Source organism: Equus quagga, chromosome 19, assembly GCF_021613505.1.
Source record: "Equus quagga isolate Etosha38 chromosome 19, UCLA_HA_Equagga_1.0, whole genome shotgun sequence".
Taxonomy (NCBI): domain Eukaryota; kingdom Metazoa; phylum Chordata; class Mammalia; order Perissodactyla; family Equidae; genus Equus; species Equus quagga.
Window position 1 is genome coordinate 20,841,568 of NC_060285.1, and position 19,029 is coordinate 20,860,596.

A 19,029-nucleotide genomic window follows, 5' to 3' on the forward strand; every position below is an offset into this window, starting at 1 on the left:
TCATATCTAAGAAGAAAAGAGACAGTTAAGCAAATTAGGCATTTTAATTTTTTAATGTTTCTGTTTATGCAAAATTGCAAAATGTAGATTCAACTGACTGAAGATAAACTGTTAAGGGGCTTTAGTACATTAATTGTTTAAAATACAAATGGTTCCTACAAATTCTAACAAGTCTTTTCTATTCATTAAGTGTGGCTGGAGAGTGATTTTACCATGAATTGAAGAATTAGAAAATTTCAAGTAGGAAGGAACATTGGAATAGTGCAAACTGAGGGCCAGAATATTTCAATGTCTTTAGTCAAAACAATCAGGATAAATACTTTGACCCATTTAAGTGTTCATTCTTTTCCTTATTTTTCTGTGCTGGCCAGAACCTCTAGTTTGACGTTTAATATAAGTAGTAGTAGACTTATTCTGGTTTTAAAGCAAAGGCTTTTAATTCTTTACCATTTGAGTATGATGTTGTTTTAGGTTTTTCTTTTCTTTTTTTTTTTAATGAGGTAACACTGGTTTATAACATATAAATTTCAGATGTACATCATTATATTTTGACTTCTGTATAGACTACATCATGTTCATATCTTTTAACAGGTTAAAGAAATTTCTCTCTATTCCTTGTTTTATAATTGTTTTTATCATGAATGGATATTGAATTTAATCAACTGTTTACCGTGTGTCTATCTGCATGTTTTTCATATGCTAATGTTAAATTCCATTAACCATTTATACCAACTTCATGAGTTACTGGGGGCTTCCTCTTTTTCTATCATCTGACATAGCTGGTATAAGGTTGAAATTATCCATTCCTTGAATGTTTATAGAACTTGCCTATAAAACAGTCTGCGCCTGGCATTGTCATCAGGGGAAAATTTTAAACTTCATTTTCTTTAATGGTTAGAGATCCATTTAGATTTTCTATCTTTCAAAATCAGTTTTGGTATTTTATTTTTCCAAGAATTTGTACATTTCACCCCAGTATTCAAATTTACAAGTACAAAGGTCATATTATTTTATCTTTTTCACTTAATTGTGACCTTTCAATATTTGTAATTTTGTTTATTATGCTTTCTGTTTTCATTGATCAATCTTGTCAGAGGTTTGCCAATTTCTAATAATTTCAAATATCTACTTTTAGCTTTGATGATTCTTTCTATTGTGTATACTTTAAATTTCATTAATTGTTGCTCTAATTTGTAATTCATTTCTCATACTTTCCTTACGTAATGCTCTTTCCACACATGAAGGTGATAAAATTGGATTTCTATGTGAATAATTTTCATCTATACAATTTAGACTGGTCTTTTCTATTGCTAAATAAGTTTCTATAGGAACACTGAAACCATTCATTTTAACTGCCTCTTGACTCATCCATTGGTCACTACTCTAAGAGCAGAAAGAGGGAATAAGTTGAATTTTTCCTTCTTTAATTCATGATTATAAATTATCCAAGAATGAGATGGAAATTTAGCTTAAGAAAGTTTTAAAAACTTACTTTCTTCATTCTGAATTTTTCTCATTTGTTCTTCAAGAGTTTTGTGGTCAAAGTGGAATGCTTCTAACACTATGACGAGCAAACTATTAAAAAAAAAGTACACAGAAATGTTCATTTGATTAATAATATCATTTGACTATTAAAATAGGAGAGCAAATTTAAAGACTTATAAACATTAAAATTATTTTTACCAGTTTTAAGTATTTTTGACTTTAACAAATATTAGCATAATCTCATTAACACAAGGTAAAAGTAAATTGAGATTACAGAAAGACTATTTCAGGAAATAATCCAAAATTTACATTTAAAAAAAAACAAAAAATAAGAAGCTTGACCATACCTGACACCTAGCTTTTGATTGATCTGTCCTGTCTGTAAGACATGAATGAAATGTTTCAAGTAATATATATATGCTGACCAAGAGAGATGTTTACAAATAGCTCCAATAACCTCTGTGGCAGCAACAGTTATATTTTCATGCTGTAAAACAAATCAAGAGCATTAATATAAAACAAATATTTGCTAATAAAATATAGAGCTAACTCAGTACATTAAAAAACTTGGATAGTAGATGATCAGCAATTATTGAAAGGAAAGAAGGCCCAAACTATACTTTATTTTTTCCCCTGGCTCTAGGCAAACTTGTTGGCAATTAAAGGAAAGACATCTTCCTTTAATTAAAGGATATTAACACATTTTGGACTGTTTTCTACTCAAACATCCCTGAGGGGTTCAAACCTATAGACTGTGAATGAAATAAATTCAATGTGTAAAAGCTGATAAACACCAAAGTTAGCTACAGATTGCACTGCTCAGCATTCAGAGTACACTGTCATGGAGACTTCTCTTTCAGACCATGATGGAGAATTGGGAGGGATTGGATTTACCCTCTAACCTTAAACTAGAAACATAGACAAAAATATATGAAACAACAGTTTTTGATTTTGGACATCAAATAGTACAGGACAGTGCTCCGCGAGAGAGGAAACAAATGACATGTGCCTTATAACTACCCCAGTTCACTATGTGGAGAGAAATGTCAGGTCATCGCACAGGAGCGGAATCCCAATAAGGGCCCTGTGGTGTCCCTGAGTTAAGGAGGCAGAGCTGTAGCTATGGTGGAGAGAGTCCACAGGGCAGAGTACCAGAGAAAAGAGAGCACCTCAGAGAGGAAAGCTGCCTGAGAAAGAACCCCTTGAGTCTTCAGCTGCATCCTGATCAGTATACGTGAGTAAGAAAAAGATGGGAAAAGAACCACCAAAAAGCAACAGGTGAAACAATCATCAAAGATGACACAGGGATAAGAAGAGTTCATGTTCCTATCAGCCAGAGTGAAAAACCTCATATCACATGAGGCATTTGGTGTTCAGGTACTCAGAAAGATAGAGGCTCAGTTGTAGGGCCAAATTAGCTCTAGACTAAAGGCTGTTCCTGCCTAACAAAGCTTAAAAGCAAGCCTCAAAAGGACCAGACTACTCACAAGTAAACTAACCGCACTCCAGAACAATTCTCAGGAATACTTAAATACAAATATACTTAGCACCCAACAAGGTAAAAAATCACAATGTCTGGCATCTAGTAAATAATTACCAGGCATACAAAGAAGCAGAAAAATATCTCTAAGGAGAAGAAAAATCAACCAGCAGAAACAGATCCAGAAATGACATGGACGATAGATTTAGTAGACAAAGACACCGAGACAATTGATATAACTATATTCTATATGATCAAGAAGGGAGAGGAAAGAATGTGCATGTTAAGGAGACATGTAAGACACAAAAAAGGCCCAAACTGAACTTCCAGAGATAGAAAAGACAATTCTGAGAGGGAACATACACTTGATGAGATTAACAGCAGATCAGAAATTGCAGAAGAAAAGATTAAGTGAACTTGAAGACATAACAGAAAAATAAAACAAAATGAAACTCAGAAAAAAAATAACTCATAAAAAAAAAAAGAGAAAAGAAAAAGGGCTTCAGTGAGTTATGGGACAACTTTGAGAGGCCTAATATACACTTGAGTCTCCAAAGGCAAGAAGGGGACCCAAAAATATCTTTGAAGAAATAATGGCCAAAAGTCTCCACATTTGACGAAAATTACAAATCTACAGATCCAAGAACCAGAATGAACTCCACGCACAAGAAACACGAAGGAAACTACATTAAGGCACTTCATAATCAAATGGCTTAAAACCAGTGATATAAAAGGACGTGGTTTTCTTTCCATCTGGAAAATTTTTAAGGTAGGCAGAAAAACAAAGAAAGACATATTACACTCAGAGGAACAAATGTAAATAAGAATGATAATGATTTCTTATTGGAAATTATATAAGCCAACAGACAGTAGAGCAATATTTTAAAGTACTAAAAGAAAAAAGCCTGTTAAACTAGAATTCTATACTCAAAGACAGTATCTTTCAAAAACAAAGATGAGAAAAGACAAACAGAAGCTGAAAGAATTCATCACCAGTAGACCTGCACTATAAAAAATTTAAAGGAAGTCTTCCTGTCAGGAGGAAAATGACATGGGATGAATATCTGGATCTACACAAAGAATGAAGACCCCTGGAAATTATAATATGTAAGCAAATATAAAGATCTTTCCCTTATTTTTAAAGATCTCTTTAAAAGACAATTGATAGTTTAGAGCAAAAATAACAACAATGTATTGTGTGGTTTAAAACTAATGTAGAGGCAAAACCTTTGGAAAAGAACAGCACAATGATAACTAACAAGCCAACAGACATAAAATAAAATCATTAAAAAATATCCAATTAATCCAATAGAAGAAAGAGAAAAAAATGAGACAAACAGAAAATAAATAACAAGACTGCTTTAGACCCAACTATATTAATAATCATATTGAATGTAAATGGTCTAAAACCAATGAAAAGGCAAAGACTGTCAGACTGGATAAAAAAGCAAGACCCAGCTATATGCTACCCACAAAAAAACAATTTAAAGTCACAAATATGTTAAAAAAATAAAAGACTATCAAAAGATATACCATACAAACACCAACCAAAGTTAAGTATAATTTATTTTTTCCATCCATACCTCTTCCCCATTTTACTGCCATTAAATTCTGAGTTGGTAGTGCTTACAGGCTCTTTAAACTGGAATTCAGGGAGTATTCTTTTACTTATTTAGGTAATTATTTAAAAATTTTTGAATATCCTGAAACAACAGAGGAAACCTATCCTTGCACAAGACCATATAATCAACACAGTTTATAAATTCAACTCACAAATCTTGACATTACCTCAATTAGACTTGAATTTCTGGGTACCATCTTTCATTAGTCTATTTAATCAGTAAATATTTACCAAGTCCTTACCATGTGCCAGGCACTGTTCTAGGCACTGTATAGTATAATGGTGAAGAGAGCCCCAAGTTCAAATACCAGTTCAGACTGCGTGTTTTTGAGAACGTTACATAACCTCACTTATTCTCAGTTTATTCTCCTGTAAAATAGTGATAACAGTCCCTGTCCCACAGGGTTGAGCTGTGGTGAGGATGAAGTAAGATTACTCAAAGTACTTAGAATAGTGCCTGTAACTGGTATGGTGCTAAAGAAAAGGCAGCTATGTATTTCATTTCTTATGAGGCATTTGGGAAAATGATGACTCTGCTGATTAGCAGAGTTTACCAGAATTAAGTCCTATGATACAAAAATAAAAGTATGCCATCTTGGTAATGTGATCATTTCTAAAAAGCGAAAATATTTGTGGTTGGCCTTTGTGAACTAATAATAGTGAAAATATGAGTAACAGCCACCATTTATAGAGCATTTACTATGTGACAGGCACAATTCTAAGGGCTTTAGAAGTTTTCTAAGCCTCTAATTATGGTGACATCATCAACATGGATGCTATCAACCCCAGCTGCATTTTGCAAAAGTGTGTCATGGTATGGGCAGAGGTTTACTGGTTTTTAGATCTAATGCCCTACCTTGAGCATTTTCTCATCAAAAATTGGAGTCATGGCATAAGGCATGATGTAGTTCTGAAGAGATTTAGAAGATAGCATGATTTTGCCTTCCATTAGTTGTTTTGCCAGTTTCTTCAAGGCTCTTGCTCTCCTGTGGATCTATGAGTTATATAAAATATGAATTAGTTACAGAAGAATCTCTCCTACAACTAGCTCCACTTTAGTATCAAGTTCCTTTTCTATGAAAAGATTAAAGGAGTGAAATACAGTCCATGTGTTACATGAGCAAACACCTGTGCCTTGATTTGCTTCCAGAGACATAATCCATAGCATTTGTTTAACAATAGATCCGAAAGCATTTAAACTTCCTAGCAAATGGCAGAGAAAAGTGACAGTATTATTGTGCTTTGGGATACCACAAAGGAAATCAGACTCCAGGAAATGATCATCTCTTATGCAAATTTGACTCCTAGATCACGAAGATCAAGAAATGAGAAACTCAAAACTTCTTGGAAAATTAAAATATATCTTTTTAAATAAGACAGAACTGTTTGAAATGTTTGTTTATAGGTAAGAAAAAAATAGCAGAATTGTCTTCTACCTGAATGTGCTTCATATTCTCAAAGAAGTCCATTTCTGGATCGTGGCAATCAGTAAGCTGTACCAAGTCTTTAAATTCTGGTTGATCTGGGAAGGTCTGAATTAAACAGGAAAGCAGTGTGGTATAATCCTGTTGAATACTCTGCAAACACCAAGTTGAGAAAAAATTTTGTTTTTATTTTAAAAAGAATGTGCTTCCTAGGTAATATGAAGAAACACAAAAAAAGACACTGAAATTTGTTTAAAAGCAAAACATTCCCCTGGGGACAGCCTTGGCCTGATGGTTAAGTTAGGTACGCTCTGCTTTTGTGGCCTGGGTTCACTTCACAGGTGCAGACCCACACCACTTGGCAGCAGCCATACTATGGCAGTGACCTACATACAAAATAGAGAAAGACTGGCACAGATGTTAGCTCAGGCGAATCCTTCTCAAGCGAAAAGAGGAAGACTGGCAACAGACACCAGCTCAGGGAGAATCTTCCTCAGACAAAAAAAAAAAAGCAAAGCAGAACATTCCCACTGTAAAAACAAATAAGCTAAATAAAATCAGAAGTGACTGCTCTTCTTTCCACTCTGACTTGCCTGTTAAAAGTTTGGTGAATATTTACACAATCAAGCATTTTAATTAAATGTACTAAACCTTACTGTTTTTCTACACAACAGAAGCAGATGTTAAGGAAAAACAAAAACAAAACCCAAAACCACAGATAGCAGTACTTAAAAGAAAAAGTTACAACTGCAAATCCCCATACCTCTGTCTGGCTCTTCAATCCTTTCCTCAGTTTCTCCAGGAGTGAACGATGAATGACTTCTCTGTAGTCTTTCTCTGTGACGTTCAAGGCAGCCAGCTTTTTGATGATACTCATCAAGCACATGCTGGCGTTATCACTCAAAGACATGTCTCCTAACTGCGAACAGGGAAAAAACCCAAATTATTCTGTGTAATAACTATAATATGGAATATTATTTCCCAATGAAAGAGTTTACAAAATGTACCACCGCTCTGTCTAAAAACCTCTAAGAAATGTCCCACGAGAACTTCCTAAGGAAGAACCAAATGTAGGCTTGTGAGGAATGTAGCAAATGACTTGGAAAAATCACGCTTACTGAGAAGAGCCACTCAACTTCAGTAAATACTGTGAAATAGACTTTTCATTAGTTTTGCTTCTCAAAGCAAAGAGAATAAAAGGTTCCCCAAAGCCAGTTTTCAGTATTCAATACCAGGTGATCACTGAAAATGACAGAGTCGGCTGGTATAATTCTGGTCACTTGCACTATAGCTCCTGGTTTGAGGAATATAGGTATTGAGTGTAGAGAAAGTATTCCCAACTCAGCCAACCAGGCAGAGACTCAGTTCCCTGCGTTACAGTTTGACGTGGTATATGAAGAAAGAGCCCCCAACAGGGAGATTACTTTTCCATATGTTACATAATCCTTAATGTCAGATGACTAACCATAAAATGCCACAGAGATTATTGATGCCACTACACGGTTAACTGTTAATCAAGGGTTTCATTTTCCCCATTTTTGGGTTTTAATTCAGTTCAGTAACATATTACTTAATACAGTCCAAACCCCTTTTATTTCCACTCTATCAATAAAAGAGAGCAAACTGTCAAATAATATAGTTACATAACTGAAAAACTGAGATATAATTGATGTACCATAAAATTCACCCTTTGAAAGTGTACAGTTCAATGGTTTTGGTATATTCATAAGGGTGTGTGATCATCATGCTAAATTCAGAAGATTTTCATCACCCCCAAAAGAAAGCCTATGCCAATGAGAAGTCACTCCTCATTTGTCCCTCCCTCCGTAGCCCTTGGTAACCACTAATTTACTTTCTATCTCTATGGATTTCCCTTTCTAATACACAGCTTTTTGACTATTCAGAGTACTTCCACATATATTATTTTATTCAAGATATTTGTCTTTCAAATCATGAGACTAAAATATGGTCTTTGCCAAACAAAATACTGTGCAACTAAAAGAAATTTTATACTAAAAACCCTTGTTCTCCTCAAAACTCAAATTAAGAAATCAGGTCATAGAGCTGTATTATCAAAACAACAACAAAAAAATTCCTAAATTTTTGCTTATAAAAACCTACCTCCAGATTATAGAAACAATTATGCATAACTGGAATTAGGTAGTTAACATCCACGGTTGGCATCTCTTTAACGTAAGAGGTGACGGTCTGGAACGTCGAGAAGCGAACGTCAAAGTTGATATCATCAAGATGTCTTTGATCAAAGGCGTTAAGCTACAAGAAACGCCAATGACACCACGTAAATGAGGGTATGCAAATCTTAAATAAACAAAAACGATAATATTTTTGAAGCAAAAGAGAAATAAGATTTTCCTTCTTACCTTGACAACATCAGTAATATACTTTAGTCCACTCTCAAAATCGGAAAGAGTCTAAAAGGAATGAAAACAGTATATTATTAGTGAATAAAGCCTTAACTTTCCTGCCCTCCTCCCTTCAGCTCCCTGCCCGTAATCAAATTTATATAGAAACACCACACTGACACCAAGAAAGCTGCTAATATGCTTTACATATCATAGTTGTCTTTTTACAAAAGGGGTGATTTGGGGTAAAAATGAGCATTACAGACCTGGAACACTGTACAAAGCAATTGTCTTGACAACTTGTTCTTAACAACAGAGAAGAGTTTTGCTAGAGGTCTGAGGAAGTTTGTAGGCTCTAGACAGTGTTTTAACAGGTTTTGTACTGTCACCAGAATATCAACCTCTGTATCCTTAAGAAAAATTAAGAGAAATCACATTTCAGTAATTTATAAAACTGATCAACTTGGCTTTAATATATTACAGTACATTAGACAAATAGTTATGATCAAGAAGTAGTGATTGGAAAAGTTATTTCCATAGTCTTTTAAAAGTTCTTAGCATTTTAACTTAACATAAAACCCACAATAACGTCCATTAACAGTTTTTTCTTTTAATTCTAATAGAAAATACGCATAGCTTTGAAACATAATTTTTTCTATTTTCTAGCCAAAAAACAGCCAAGAAAAATGAGCTTGCTGAAGAAAAATACACACTTCTGGTTGTCTGCAGATCTGTGGTCTTCTAAACTGAATTACAATGTGGTAAGAGATGTTCAGTACACCTCCTAAGGCCTTATCAATAAGTGTGAGCCATGGGAAGACACTTTTAATCAAGACTGAGCTATGGTTTGGAAATCATATCAGAAGCTCTTAGCTGTGTCTGAATATTTAAATAGTCTGACTTTTCATTCAGTTTTGCCACTATGATCCATATTTAAGATTATACAATGCACTTCTTGGGTTCCAGATTTGTTATTGATTAAAGTCAATCAGGAAAAAAAAAAATCCTGAAATGGATTAGAAGCCAAACAAACAAAAACAAAGGGGCTACTATTTTTATTGTTAGAGGACAGATTTTTACTGTTTTGGTAGATGATGACGTCTCCCCCTTCTTGCCTGCCCCCATCCCTATTTCTGTCCCAATTCGTCTCCTTCATTTTCAGTTTTATATTTCTACATAAAATCTTTACTCAAATACTTTGGGACAAATACCTCACAGAATCTAACCAAGAAAATTATTGTTCACAAATAAACCTACTAATAAAGTGCCACTTCAAAGACAAAGTAAATGTCCTTTGAATTTATACCTGAGCAATATTGCCACGGTGCAGGAAAGGAAGGAGAAGTGTAATGAGTAGAGAACTTTGATCTTTGTCTTTCATAAACTTGCTGATCCTAGAGGAGGAAAAAAACTGATATGTAAGGAAGATATACAAGTTAAGAGTATTCCTCTAAGAAGTTAAACTTTTGTAGAAAAACATCAGTGACAAAGGACAAAGGTGGCTTTTAAGTATGTGTGCGTGTATAAAAAGTTTAACTCAGTTATTTAGCAGTGCTCACTCTTATTTCTCTCCAGCTTTAGGCTCATGGCTACTATTCTATTTCTTTTGTAACATCTGATGTGTAGCTGGGTTATAGTCAACTCCAATGCTATAATCTAGCAATTAGTAATTTATTATTTTGCAGAAATAACATTTTTAAGGGTAAAGACTTTATGTACACTATTTCAATTTAACTCCCACAATAGCCCTACAATGGAGGAATAAATAGCCCCATTTTGCTCAGAGAAAATTGAGACTCAGAGAAGTTGATGTCACACAGCTAGGAAGTGGTAGGTCTTTCAAACCCTGGTCTTTCTGGTGCCTAATCTCTCATCATCTTTTCATTACCACACAGCCTGTGATAAAATTTAACGAGTGTATTTAGTGTGGTTTCTCATTCTGCACAACTTAGAAATACAATAGTATATATAAAATATTTTTTAAAAGTTCCTGGAAGATTCTAATATGTCACTTTTTGTTGTTGTTCCTGAAAGTAACAGAAAAAATAAGCTTTCAACAACTAAGTCCTGTAACAATTTAGAGTTTCACATAGAATGTTTTTTTTGGTGAGGAAGAGTGGCCCCGAGCTAACAGCCATTGCCACTCTTCCTCTTCTTGCTTGAGGAAGATTGTCCCTGAGCTAACACCTCTGCCAATCTTCCTCTATTTTGTATGTGGGATGCCTCCACACCATGGCTTGATGAGTGGTGTATAGGTCCATGCCCAGGATCCAAACCTGCAAACCCTGGCCCACCGAAGCAGAGAGTATGAACTTATCCACTATGCCACCAGACCAGCCCCAGACAATCATTTTTTTGCTAAGGTTTACCAACCTTGCACATTATAGAAATCACAATTACATACTGCTAGGTCTACTGCCAAAGAGAATCTTTAAAAACCCTTGCAAGATTTTCTTGACTCTTAAAAACAAACAAAAACAACCTGTTCTTTTAAGTTAATTATTTTTATCACTTAAACTAAAAAAAATCTGCACTATGTAATCTCACGTAATTCAAAGTTTTAACTGAACAAAATATGCAAAGGCTCATAAACAAGCAAATCTATCAGTTTACTTTAGAAGTTTGCAAAGTCCATTCTCTTTAATAATTAAATGAAGGCAGAGGCCATAGGTTTCTAATGAATACTCCAGCAGAGAAACAATTCTACATTAACTTAAAAAGGGAGGGCGTTTCAAATACTGAAAACCCGTTACCATTTTAAAACAACAGAAAACCTAGATATAATTTAAAAAAGAACATCAAAACCACGATGGTATTGTTAGCTTTGAAGGACCAAGATATCACTTACTTTGAAAGAATGCCAAGTTCCTTACTGACTTGTGCCCTATTCTTTTTCTTTTTCACCTTTTCTGCACTTATTGTGGTTTTGCTCAGATACTGGAGAATTGCAGGTACATGAGGTAGAATTAATCGTCCTCCTGTCGTGATAGACTCTGAAATAAATAGGGATAAATGTTTTGATTTTAATTAACTACTCTCTTAAAGGATAATTGTACAATATCTTTATAATGACAGACAAGGAAAGCACTCAATTACCATGAAAATTAAATTTCAACTCTAAAGATTAAATAACTTTCTTCTTAGTCAAAACAGCTACATCATTAGCTAAATTAAAAATTTATATACCAGAGCCCTGAGGTTTTATTTAAACCATTTTTGTTAACAGTAAAAGAACTGTTAGGATAATATGGTAGGAAGAATTCAGAAGACACGACAGTGGGAACCATTTGATAATTTCCCGGAGGATGGCTGAACTTTCTGGAGAGTAAATAATCTGAATTTCTACCACTGCAGAGAAAATTCAGTTTATATAAATTGGTATTAATTCCTAGAGAAAAGAAATTCTTTTAATTGCATAAGTTACTATGAGTCAAATTCTACTTTCTTTTTCCTTTCTGAGGGAACAAATGCCACCTCAGAAGTCTAAGCATCATTTGCTTTGTATAGCATACATACCATCTGTACTTTCTGTGTACACACATCCAGTTACTGGCAAGCTCAAAACTGTTTCTGTGGGCTCAAAATCTGGAAGGTTAAGAAGGTCATCGGCTATATCCATCACAACACTGGCTGTGGCTTCAGACAGATTCTTTGCTGAGAGAATTGCAAAAACATTGGTCAGGATATCACATTCTGGGTGCCCAGGTTTCTGTTTAGCCAGGAAAGGGAAATATCTGCAAGAAAAAAACATTGAAATAGTCATCACATTTCTCAATATGTTTATTTCTAAAAACATGTTCCAGATGAATTTTTATACTGAGTTTAACAAATATATATGTATATGTGTATGAACATTAATAAGATTACTCAGAAGGGAAATTACTTTAAAATCTAAAATTTGATGGATAATAATTCTAGGCACCTTACAAACAGCTATTGAGCTAATAAGTGATAGAGCTGAGATTTGAAACAGTCTAACTCCAAAGACTAAGCCCTTTCTAAAAGAAATGTATTGAAGACAGGCTGTTTTTCATGTATAAGCCTTCTAGAATGTGAATGTTTACACACTCACATAAAAACCAATGTACTACAACATGGGAATTAAGAGTACAGACCAAAGAAACATTTGCTGTATCAGGATATGCAACGTTCAGAGATTGGGATCATCTCTCAGGGGAGGTAAATGAACCCATCCCCAGTAAGAAAGCCTCACACAAATGATATGAGCACGCCCCTGAGGGCCCCTGAGCACCCCCCCAGGGGAAACACATGGACAAGGGTAGAGAGCACAAAGGCTTTCCAGCCAAGGGCAAACCAGCAGGTATTTTACAGTCAGAGACGCAATCCTAACAGTTAGTAGGAAGGTCAAACTGAAAAAATTCAGATAGTTTGGCTTTACCAATTCATCATCACTGGAAAAAGGGCTCAAGCACTTTAACATACTCAGTACTGACAAACTGATAGGAAAGTTGTAAGAGCTTATGTTCATACATCTTTGTCCAACAGATATTGGGCACAGTATGCACAGGCAGCAAGCAGGATACTTGATATATTATCATCTCTATTATCAACGAGGTTGGTACTCTTACTCTTTATTTTACAGGTGGCAAAACTGAGGCTCAAAGAGGCCAACTTTGCCAAAGGACACACTGTGGTGCTAGGATTTGAAGTCAGGTTTGTGTGCCTTCAGAGACTGTACTCTTAACCAGTATGCTGTATGTTGTAAAATTTTTCAAGCAGAAAAAGTGAGGGCACTGCTTTCAACTGCTGGCAAGGTCCTGGTAAGAGCCCATTCAAATCCAATGCAACTTCTAAGTGACCAAACTGTGTTTCTTGAACAGCAATATAACTTGATGCCACACTGGGCATGCTCCATGCTTAAGTATATGGCTCAATCAAACATTTCAATGACTTGTTCAACATGCAATGAATAACAACTAACCATGGATAAAGAGGGGTAACACTCTGTGGAGGAAGATACAATAAATGCAAAATGGTCTTTGCCCTCAAGGAGCTTTAGGCAGGTAAGCTATGAAGAGGGATGAGTGCAATAAAGGCAGGATGTGATCACAGGGCCTTCCAGGAGTGGAGAGAACACAGAGGAGGAAGATACTGAGCCACACAGAGGTTATGGTGGTCAGAACCAGAGCCGATATTAAGCAAGTGGCCAGGGACAGTCCCAGTTTATGGTGGTTGTTTTGGCTTACTTATTTATAGTATCTCTTTCAACCCTCAGGAAAGTTTCAGCTTGGACAATAGACTATATGGTCACTCTAGTTAGTAAGCAAGTTTTTGTTGTCTTGAGTTCACCTAATTTCTGAGCAATTTAACCTTAGTTATAATCTTAAAGATATTGGCTATAGTTCAGATCTACCTGCATTTATCCAAATCCGAAGTAAAACGCTAGATTTCTCTGTAGATGAAAACCTGTTTAAATGTCTGATTGACATTACGTAAACCGTAAACATACTTCAAAATAAAAATTTATTTTTTTATTGGAGAGTAACATTCCCATCAAGTGGTTCCAAAATTTTCATTCATTAATTCTTTCACACACAACTACAAAATGCACAGCTGTTGCTATGGAGATTTCAAGGGAAGTTAACCCTTCTGAAGATTTCCTTCAGGTTAAGTGTTAAATAGAAAAGAAAATAAAGCTCTGCTGCCTACCTCTTCTATTGCTATGTGACTTCTATTTTTCTCCAACCAAAAATGAAAGAGGAACTGCAGAAGAGAACGAAGTGGCATCCAATGATGTGGATCTATACCTAGAGTAAGGACCCAACTAACACAAAACTGAGCCACCACTGTAAAGTCTTCTTGGATGAGAGTCCTTCATGGCTTATTTGCATAAAAATTACACAACTATAAAACATTTCTCAAATACGCCTAAAGTGCTGCTTATAAATGTCCAGTGATAAAACAAGATATGTAACTGCTTTCTCAAATTGGGAAATAAATGAAAAGAACCCTTCCTCCCAGCAAAAATAAAACAAGCTTTGCTGTGGAAGAATGTCAAGGTCTTTGGTTTGTTTTTGAAGACTATTTAAGGACCTGGGAAAATGTTCATGACATAATGGTACGTGAAAAAAACAAAACCAAAAGCTGTTTATACAGCATGCTCCCAATTTTGTAAAAACCGATGCCAAGATTTTAACATTACTGAATCAACAGTAAAATGTTTTCTTTTAGTGTCTCTCTCATTCTTCAAAACAGATCAGGGCAAACTTAAGATTGTTTCCATCACTGAGATAAACAACATAGGTAAAGTTTCCACACTCCTCAGTAAATACGCATTTGGTCTGTAACACAGTATCTCTGAACCATCGGTAGATGAAGGTCCTATTAACAGTTCATAACGTCCTCAAAAGGATATTGATTTATGACTATGAGAGCTGTATGCATATTTAGATGGAGTTTTACAAAGAATATAAGATGTCTAAAAAATCTAAAAAGTCTATGAAATTTTTCTGATTTTAAGTGGGAACTGGGAAAAAGACAGCATGCCACTTGCAATTAGTTTTTATTTTCAAGCAAGCATGCAAAAAATCATATTTATGTCCTGATATTACTATCTGGTGTGTTTCACAGTCTGTTTTCCCCTTTGCCAGGCCAAATCAAACTGCTGACAGAATTATTACACATTCGAAGAACATCCCTGTCAATTCCAAAACTTCTAATTTTTAAGTTTTAATGAAGGAGTAAAACACAAAAATGTGTACGTTTTGATATAACATACATGCTACAATTCTTACTTACATTAAACTGCAAAATGTTATTTTATCTACTTTTTCTTTTTTCTAATTATAAATAATTCAAACACTTCAAAGATGTATTGCAAAGAGTCTCCCTTCCCGCCCTGGCCCACCCAAACCTCCACATGCTATGGTAACATTAACAGTTTCTCAGGTATCTTTCTAGATATTTTCTATTTACACACACGCACAGCATTTCTCCTGCATCACACTATACATATTTTAGTTTAGCAACCTGTATTTTTCTTTAAATTGTCTATTTTTAAGTTCAGCTGCCTTACTCTCTTTATTTGGACCTATAGTAGTTCACTATAGGGAAAAATCATAAATGATATTATTAGTTGTCTTGACTAGTTTTGACTAGATTTGTCTAAAACACTTTTTAAAAAAAGGGAAACAGAAAGGTTATACCTTGCATTTCTGCTCCAGATGCTAATTAGTTTCAGCAGAGGAGTAGGAGAATACTGGCTCTCAGACCCAAGCCTGCTGATCTGGGACACAAAACAAAAACAGAATACAGCATAAAATCCTATACAGACTTGTAGGAAAAAAACAACTAAAAGCAGAAAAAGCATAGAAACCACACAAGAGGGTAAAAGAGCCAAAGGACAGAGATGAACATTTAAAGGACAGCTGAGGAAAAAATAAGGGAATCCAAAATAACATCTACTGAGGAAAAACTGCAAAGATGGCGCATGGAAGTGCTAGACACTTGAAAGGAACAAGGCACTTTAGGTTGCAGTTCGCCAGAAGTGACAGAGCTCAAGCAGTAAGAAATTTTTCCTAAAATGAAGTCTCTCCTACAGTCTTCCTAGCTATAACTATACCAGTTATCATCAAGTGATTACAACCAGAGAAATCAAACAAGGAAATATGTAACAAAAATACCTGTGTATTTCCCTCATGCTTGTCAAAATCCAGAGGCACATCATGTGAGGTGCTACAAAAGTTATGTTACATTTGCTTAAGAGACACAATCACAGTCAAATTAGCCTTAGGTATAAATGCCATGGCACTGCAGAAACTAGCTCTTGAGCTTTAGGTGGTAGTGGAGGCAAAGAGAAGTGTTCTAAAACTGCTAGAAATAAAGGCTTGATGTAGAAGAAAAGACTAAGATGGATATTCAACAGAGGAAGCAGCAGCAGGTATCTGGGCCAAATAAAGAAATCCAGGTTTACCTGGGGCCAAACTGCACCATGAAACACAGCGTCAATTTCTTCTGTTCTGAACTGATAGGACTCCCAATCCAAAAAGACATCAGTGACCATTTTGATTCCAAGACGTCTTAAATTTTTCAGTGGGTTAATAAACCTCAGCTGTATCTGTAAAACAAAGATCTCCTATTGAAAAAAATATATCATTTTTACCCTTGGCTCCTCAGGGAGGCACTCTGGCTCAGATGGCTAAGAATCAAACTGGAAATCCTGCTATTAAGTCTGTTGGCTTTGGCCCTGATTCACGTGGAAATGTCCAACTGAGGAAGTCATAATGCTTTTCTCATTGAACAAGATGGGGAAAGCAGAGAGACAAAAAATCAGATGGTGAGATGTGTTCCATTATCACTGCCCAGTAAAACCACACTAGAATGTCCTTATGGGGAAAAAAATCACAACCAGGACAGCTGTTTTGTGTTCTACATTGTGTTACTTTTTTATTCAAGTCATTGTCTCGAATAAAAGCCTGATTTCTTCCTATGAGCAGAACACATTCTAAACAAAACTTCTTTTTTTGCCATCAGGATACCTTAGATTAGAAAAAAAATATAGAAAACCTTCATTTCAAACGAAAGTCACTTTCCTTTTTTGTTGTCATACTTGTATCATTTTTTGCCTTTTCTAAAACTAGTTTTCAATTATTCTTGTTATAATTAGTCTAGGGGATTAGTTAAAGAACTTACAGTCTCTCCCTACAGTGGAATACTTCATGCAGTAAAAGAGAATGAAGCAACTGAATTAAGGCATTAGAAGATGTCAAAATACACAGTTCAAAGAAAAATACAATTTGGAAACAAACAAGATTTGTCTATTGAGAGGCACAGAGGCTGGAGTGGGTGGATGTCTGAATTAACAGCAAACTTCTTTTATAAGAGATACTGCTACTTCTACTGGCATCTCCTTCTCTACGAGTTATAAAATCACAAACACGCAGCCACTTTGTTCAGATTCAGAGTAGAACAATTTAGTGACCTCCCACCAACGGGTCCAATGGCATGACAGCCATAGTCCTGACCTCAACTTAAAATTTTTGTTGCTGTTATTACTGTTGAGTCAATCTGAATCTTAGCAACGCTGTATACAGCAGAGGGGAACCCTGTTCAGTCTTTTTGCGCCATCATCTCACCTTCTGATGTCACATCAGACAATGCTCTGCTGAAACCTGTCCACCGTTGGTGACCCTGCTGGTATTTGAAATACTAGTGGCATAGCTTTCAGCAACACACAGCAGCCACAGTATGACAACCAACAGACAGGTGGTGTGGCTCCCTTACTAGGAAACCAACCCGGGCCATGGTGGTGAGAGTGCTGGATCTTAACCACTAGACCACCAACCTAAAATCTTACTGAACAGAATTTATTAAATTATGTGGGAGACTGAAAATGCAGAAGATACCTGGTAAGGGGGGATTATAAATTTGAGAAGAGATTTCTCCCAAGCACAGAATGTTATAAAAACCAAACAAATGGGGGAAGACTCAAACCCTAAATGCTTTTCCACTTGATTAATATATTGTGAGCTCTTGAGATATAAGTGGCAACTTTTTTTACATATGACCTTAATTACCTACATCAAAATCTCAAAACTACTCTGAAATTTATAAAGACAACACAAATGCTCTAATACAATGAATATCAAGTCACATGGCCAAGATATTGTGAAGAGAACTAATAGGGAAGTTATTTGTCACAAAAACCTGATACTCTGATCAACAGAAGTATTTGAATCTGAAACAGCACATTTTACATTCAAGTGAATAGGAACAAGGCTACTGTTAACTTGCTGTGCAAGTCTGAGGAATCGTACTTCACATACCCATCAAGTTTCTAGCATCTGCTTTTCGTAGGATCTACATGTTCTGTTCACCTCCCTAACTACAGGGCCAGCTGCCCAGTTTACTCAGTAACTTTGGGAATAACCTGGAGAAAAACTCTGAAAGTAGGCATTTGTAGAGTTTAGTTGCTACAGGAATAGTCCATATGACTGAGTTTATATACATTCACAAGTTACTATGCTGTTGATATGTACGAAAAAAGTAAAATCAACCAAAACAACCCTCACTATATACTTTTCAGTGTCAGTCAATGTCTTGGAGGATCTGAAAGATACAAAAAAGTAAATGTATAATTTAGCTCAGACACACAAATGTAGAACTTTAACTCACTTAAGCAATATTACTGTGCAATAATTCAGTACAGCATTTCAAAGAATTCTTTGGACTCATTCAAGAATCAAAAAAAAAAAAAAAACAAAAAGGAAAGCCCCTATCTGTCAGGAACCTTGGGTACTTCACTAACTAATGAACTGTGAAATTGCATAAATGGTCCTTTGAGTTACTGATTGTTGATTCGGGAGTAAGGATGCGTTACTGAATAACTTCTAAGTTAACCAAAGTCAGAGGACTTACACAGGGTTTATAAAACCTCTAACTTTTCATGATTTAATATATCCATGTATAGATAAAGTCACTATCACTTGCCATGAAGCAAAAGTGAAAATTCTCACATAATTCTCCCTATGGGCCTGAAACTCACGTAACACAGACAAAAAATTGTTCAAGACTTCTTTTCAGCTTCCACTTTTGGCCCCCCACAGCCTCTTTTCCACAAAGCAAAGTGACGTTTTTAAAACATCAAACAGACCTTACCACTCCCCTGCTTCAAACCTCTCAGAGGTTTCCCAGAAC

At 35.4% G+C, this 19,029-nt stretch overlaps 1 protein-coding gene across 2 annotated transcripts in view; it reads right to left on the reverse strand.

The window, feature by feature from the left end:
• UTP20 (UTP20 small subunit processome component) overlaps positions 1-19,029 on the reverse strand; it is a 90,824-nt gene that overhangs the window by 26,080 nt on the left and 45,715 nt on the right. For both annotated transcript variants that reach the window (XM_046646074.1, XM_046646073.1), the window contains exons 28-40: positions 16,307-16,450; positions 15,540-15,619; positions 11,890-12,107; positions 11,222-11,366; positions 9,680-9,767; positions 8,640-8,783; positions 8,392-8,442; positions 8,132-8,284; positions 6,774-6,929; positions 6,023-6,163; positions 5,443-5,580; positions 1,833-1,972; positions 1,493-1,575 (exon numbers count right to left, since the gene is read on the reverse strand). In XM_046646074.1, coding sequence (XP_046502030.1) covers positions 1,493-1,575; positions 1,833-1,972; positions 5,443-5,580; positions 6,023-6,163; positions 6,774-6,929; positions 8,132-8,284; positions 8,392-8,442; positions 8,640-8,783; positions 9,680-9,767; positions 11,222-11,366; positions 11,890-12,107; positions 15,540-15,619; positions 16,307-16,450 — 1,681 coding nt within the window. The remainder of the gene's footprint in view (positions 1-1,492; positions 1,576-1,832; positions 1,973-5,442; positions 5,581-6,022; positions 6,164-6,773; positions 6,930-8,131; positions 8,285-8,391; positions 8,443-8,639; positions 8,784-9,679; positions 9,768-11,221; positions 11,367-11,889; positions 12,108-15,539; positions 15,620-16,306; positions 16,451-19,029) is intronic.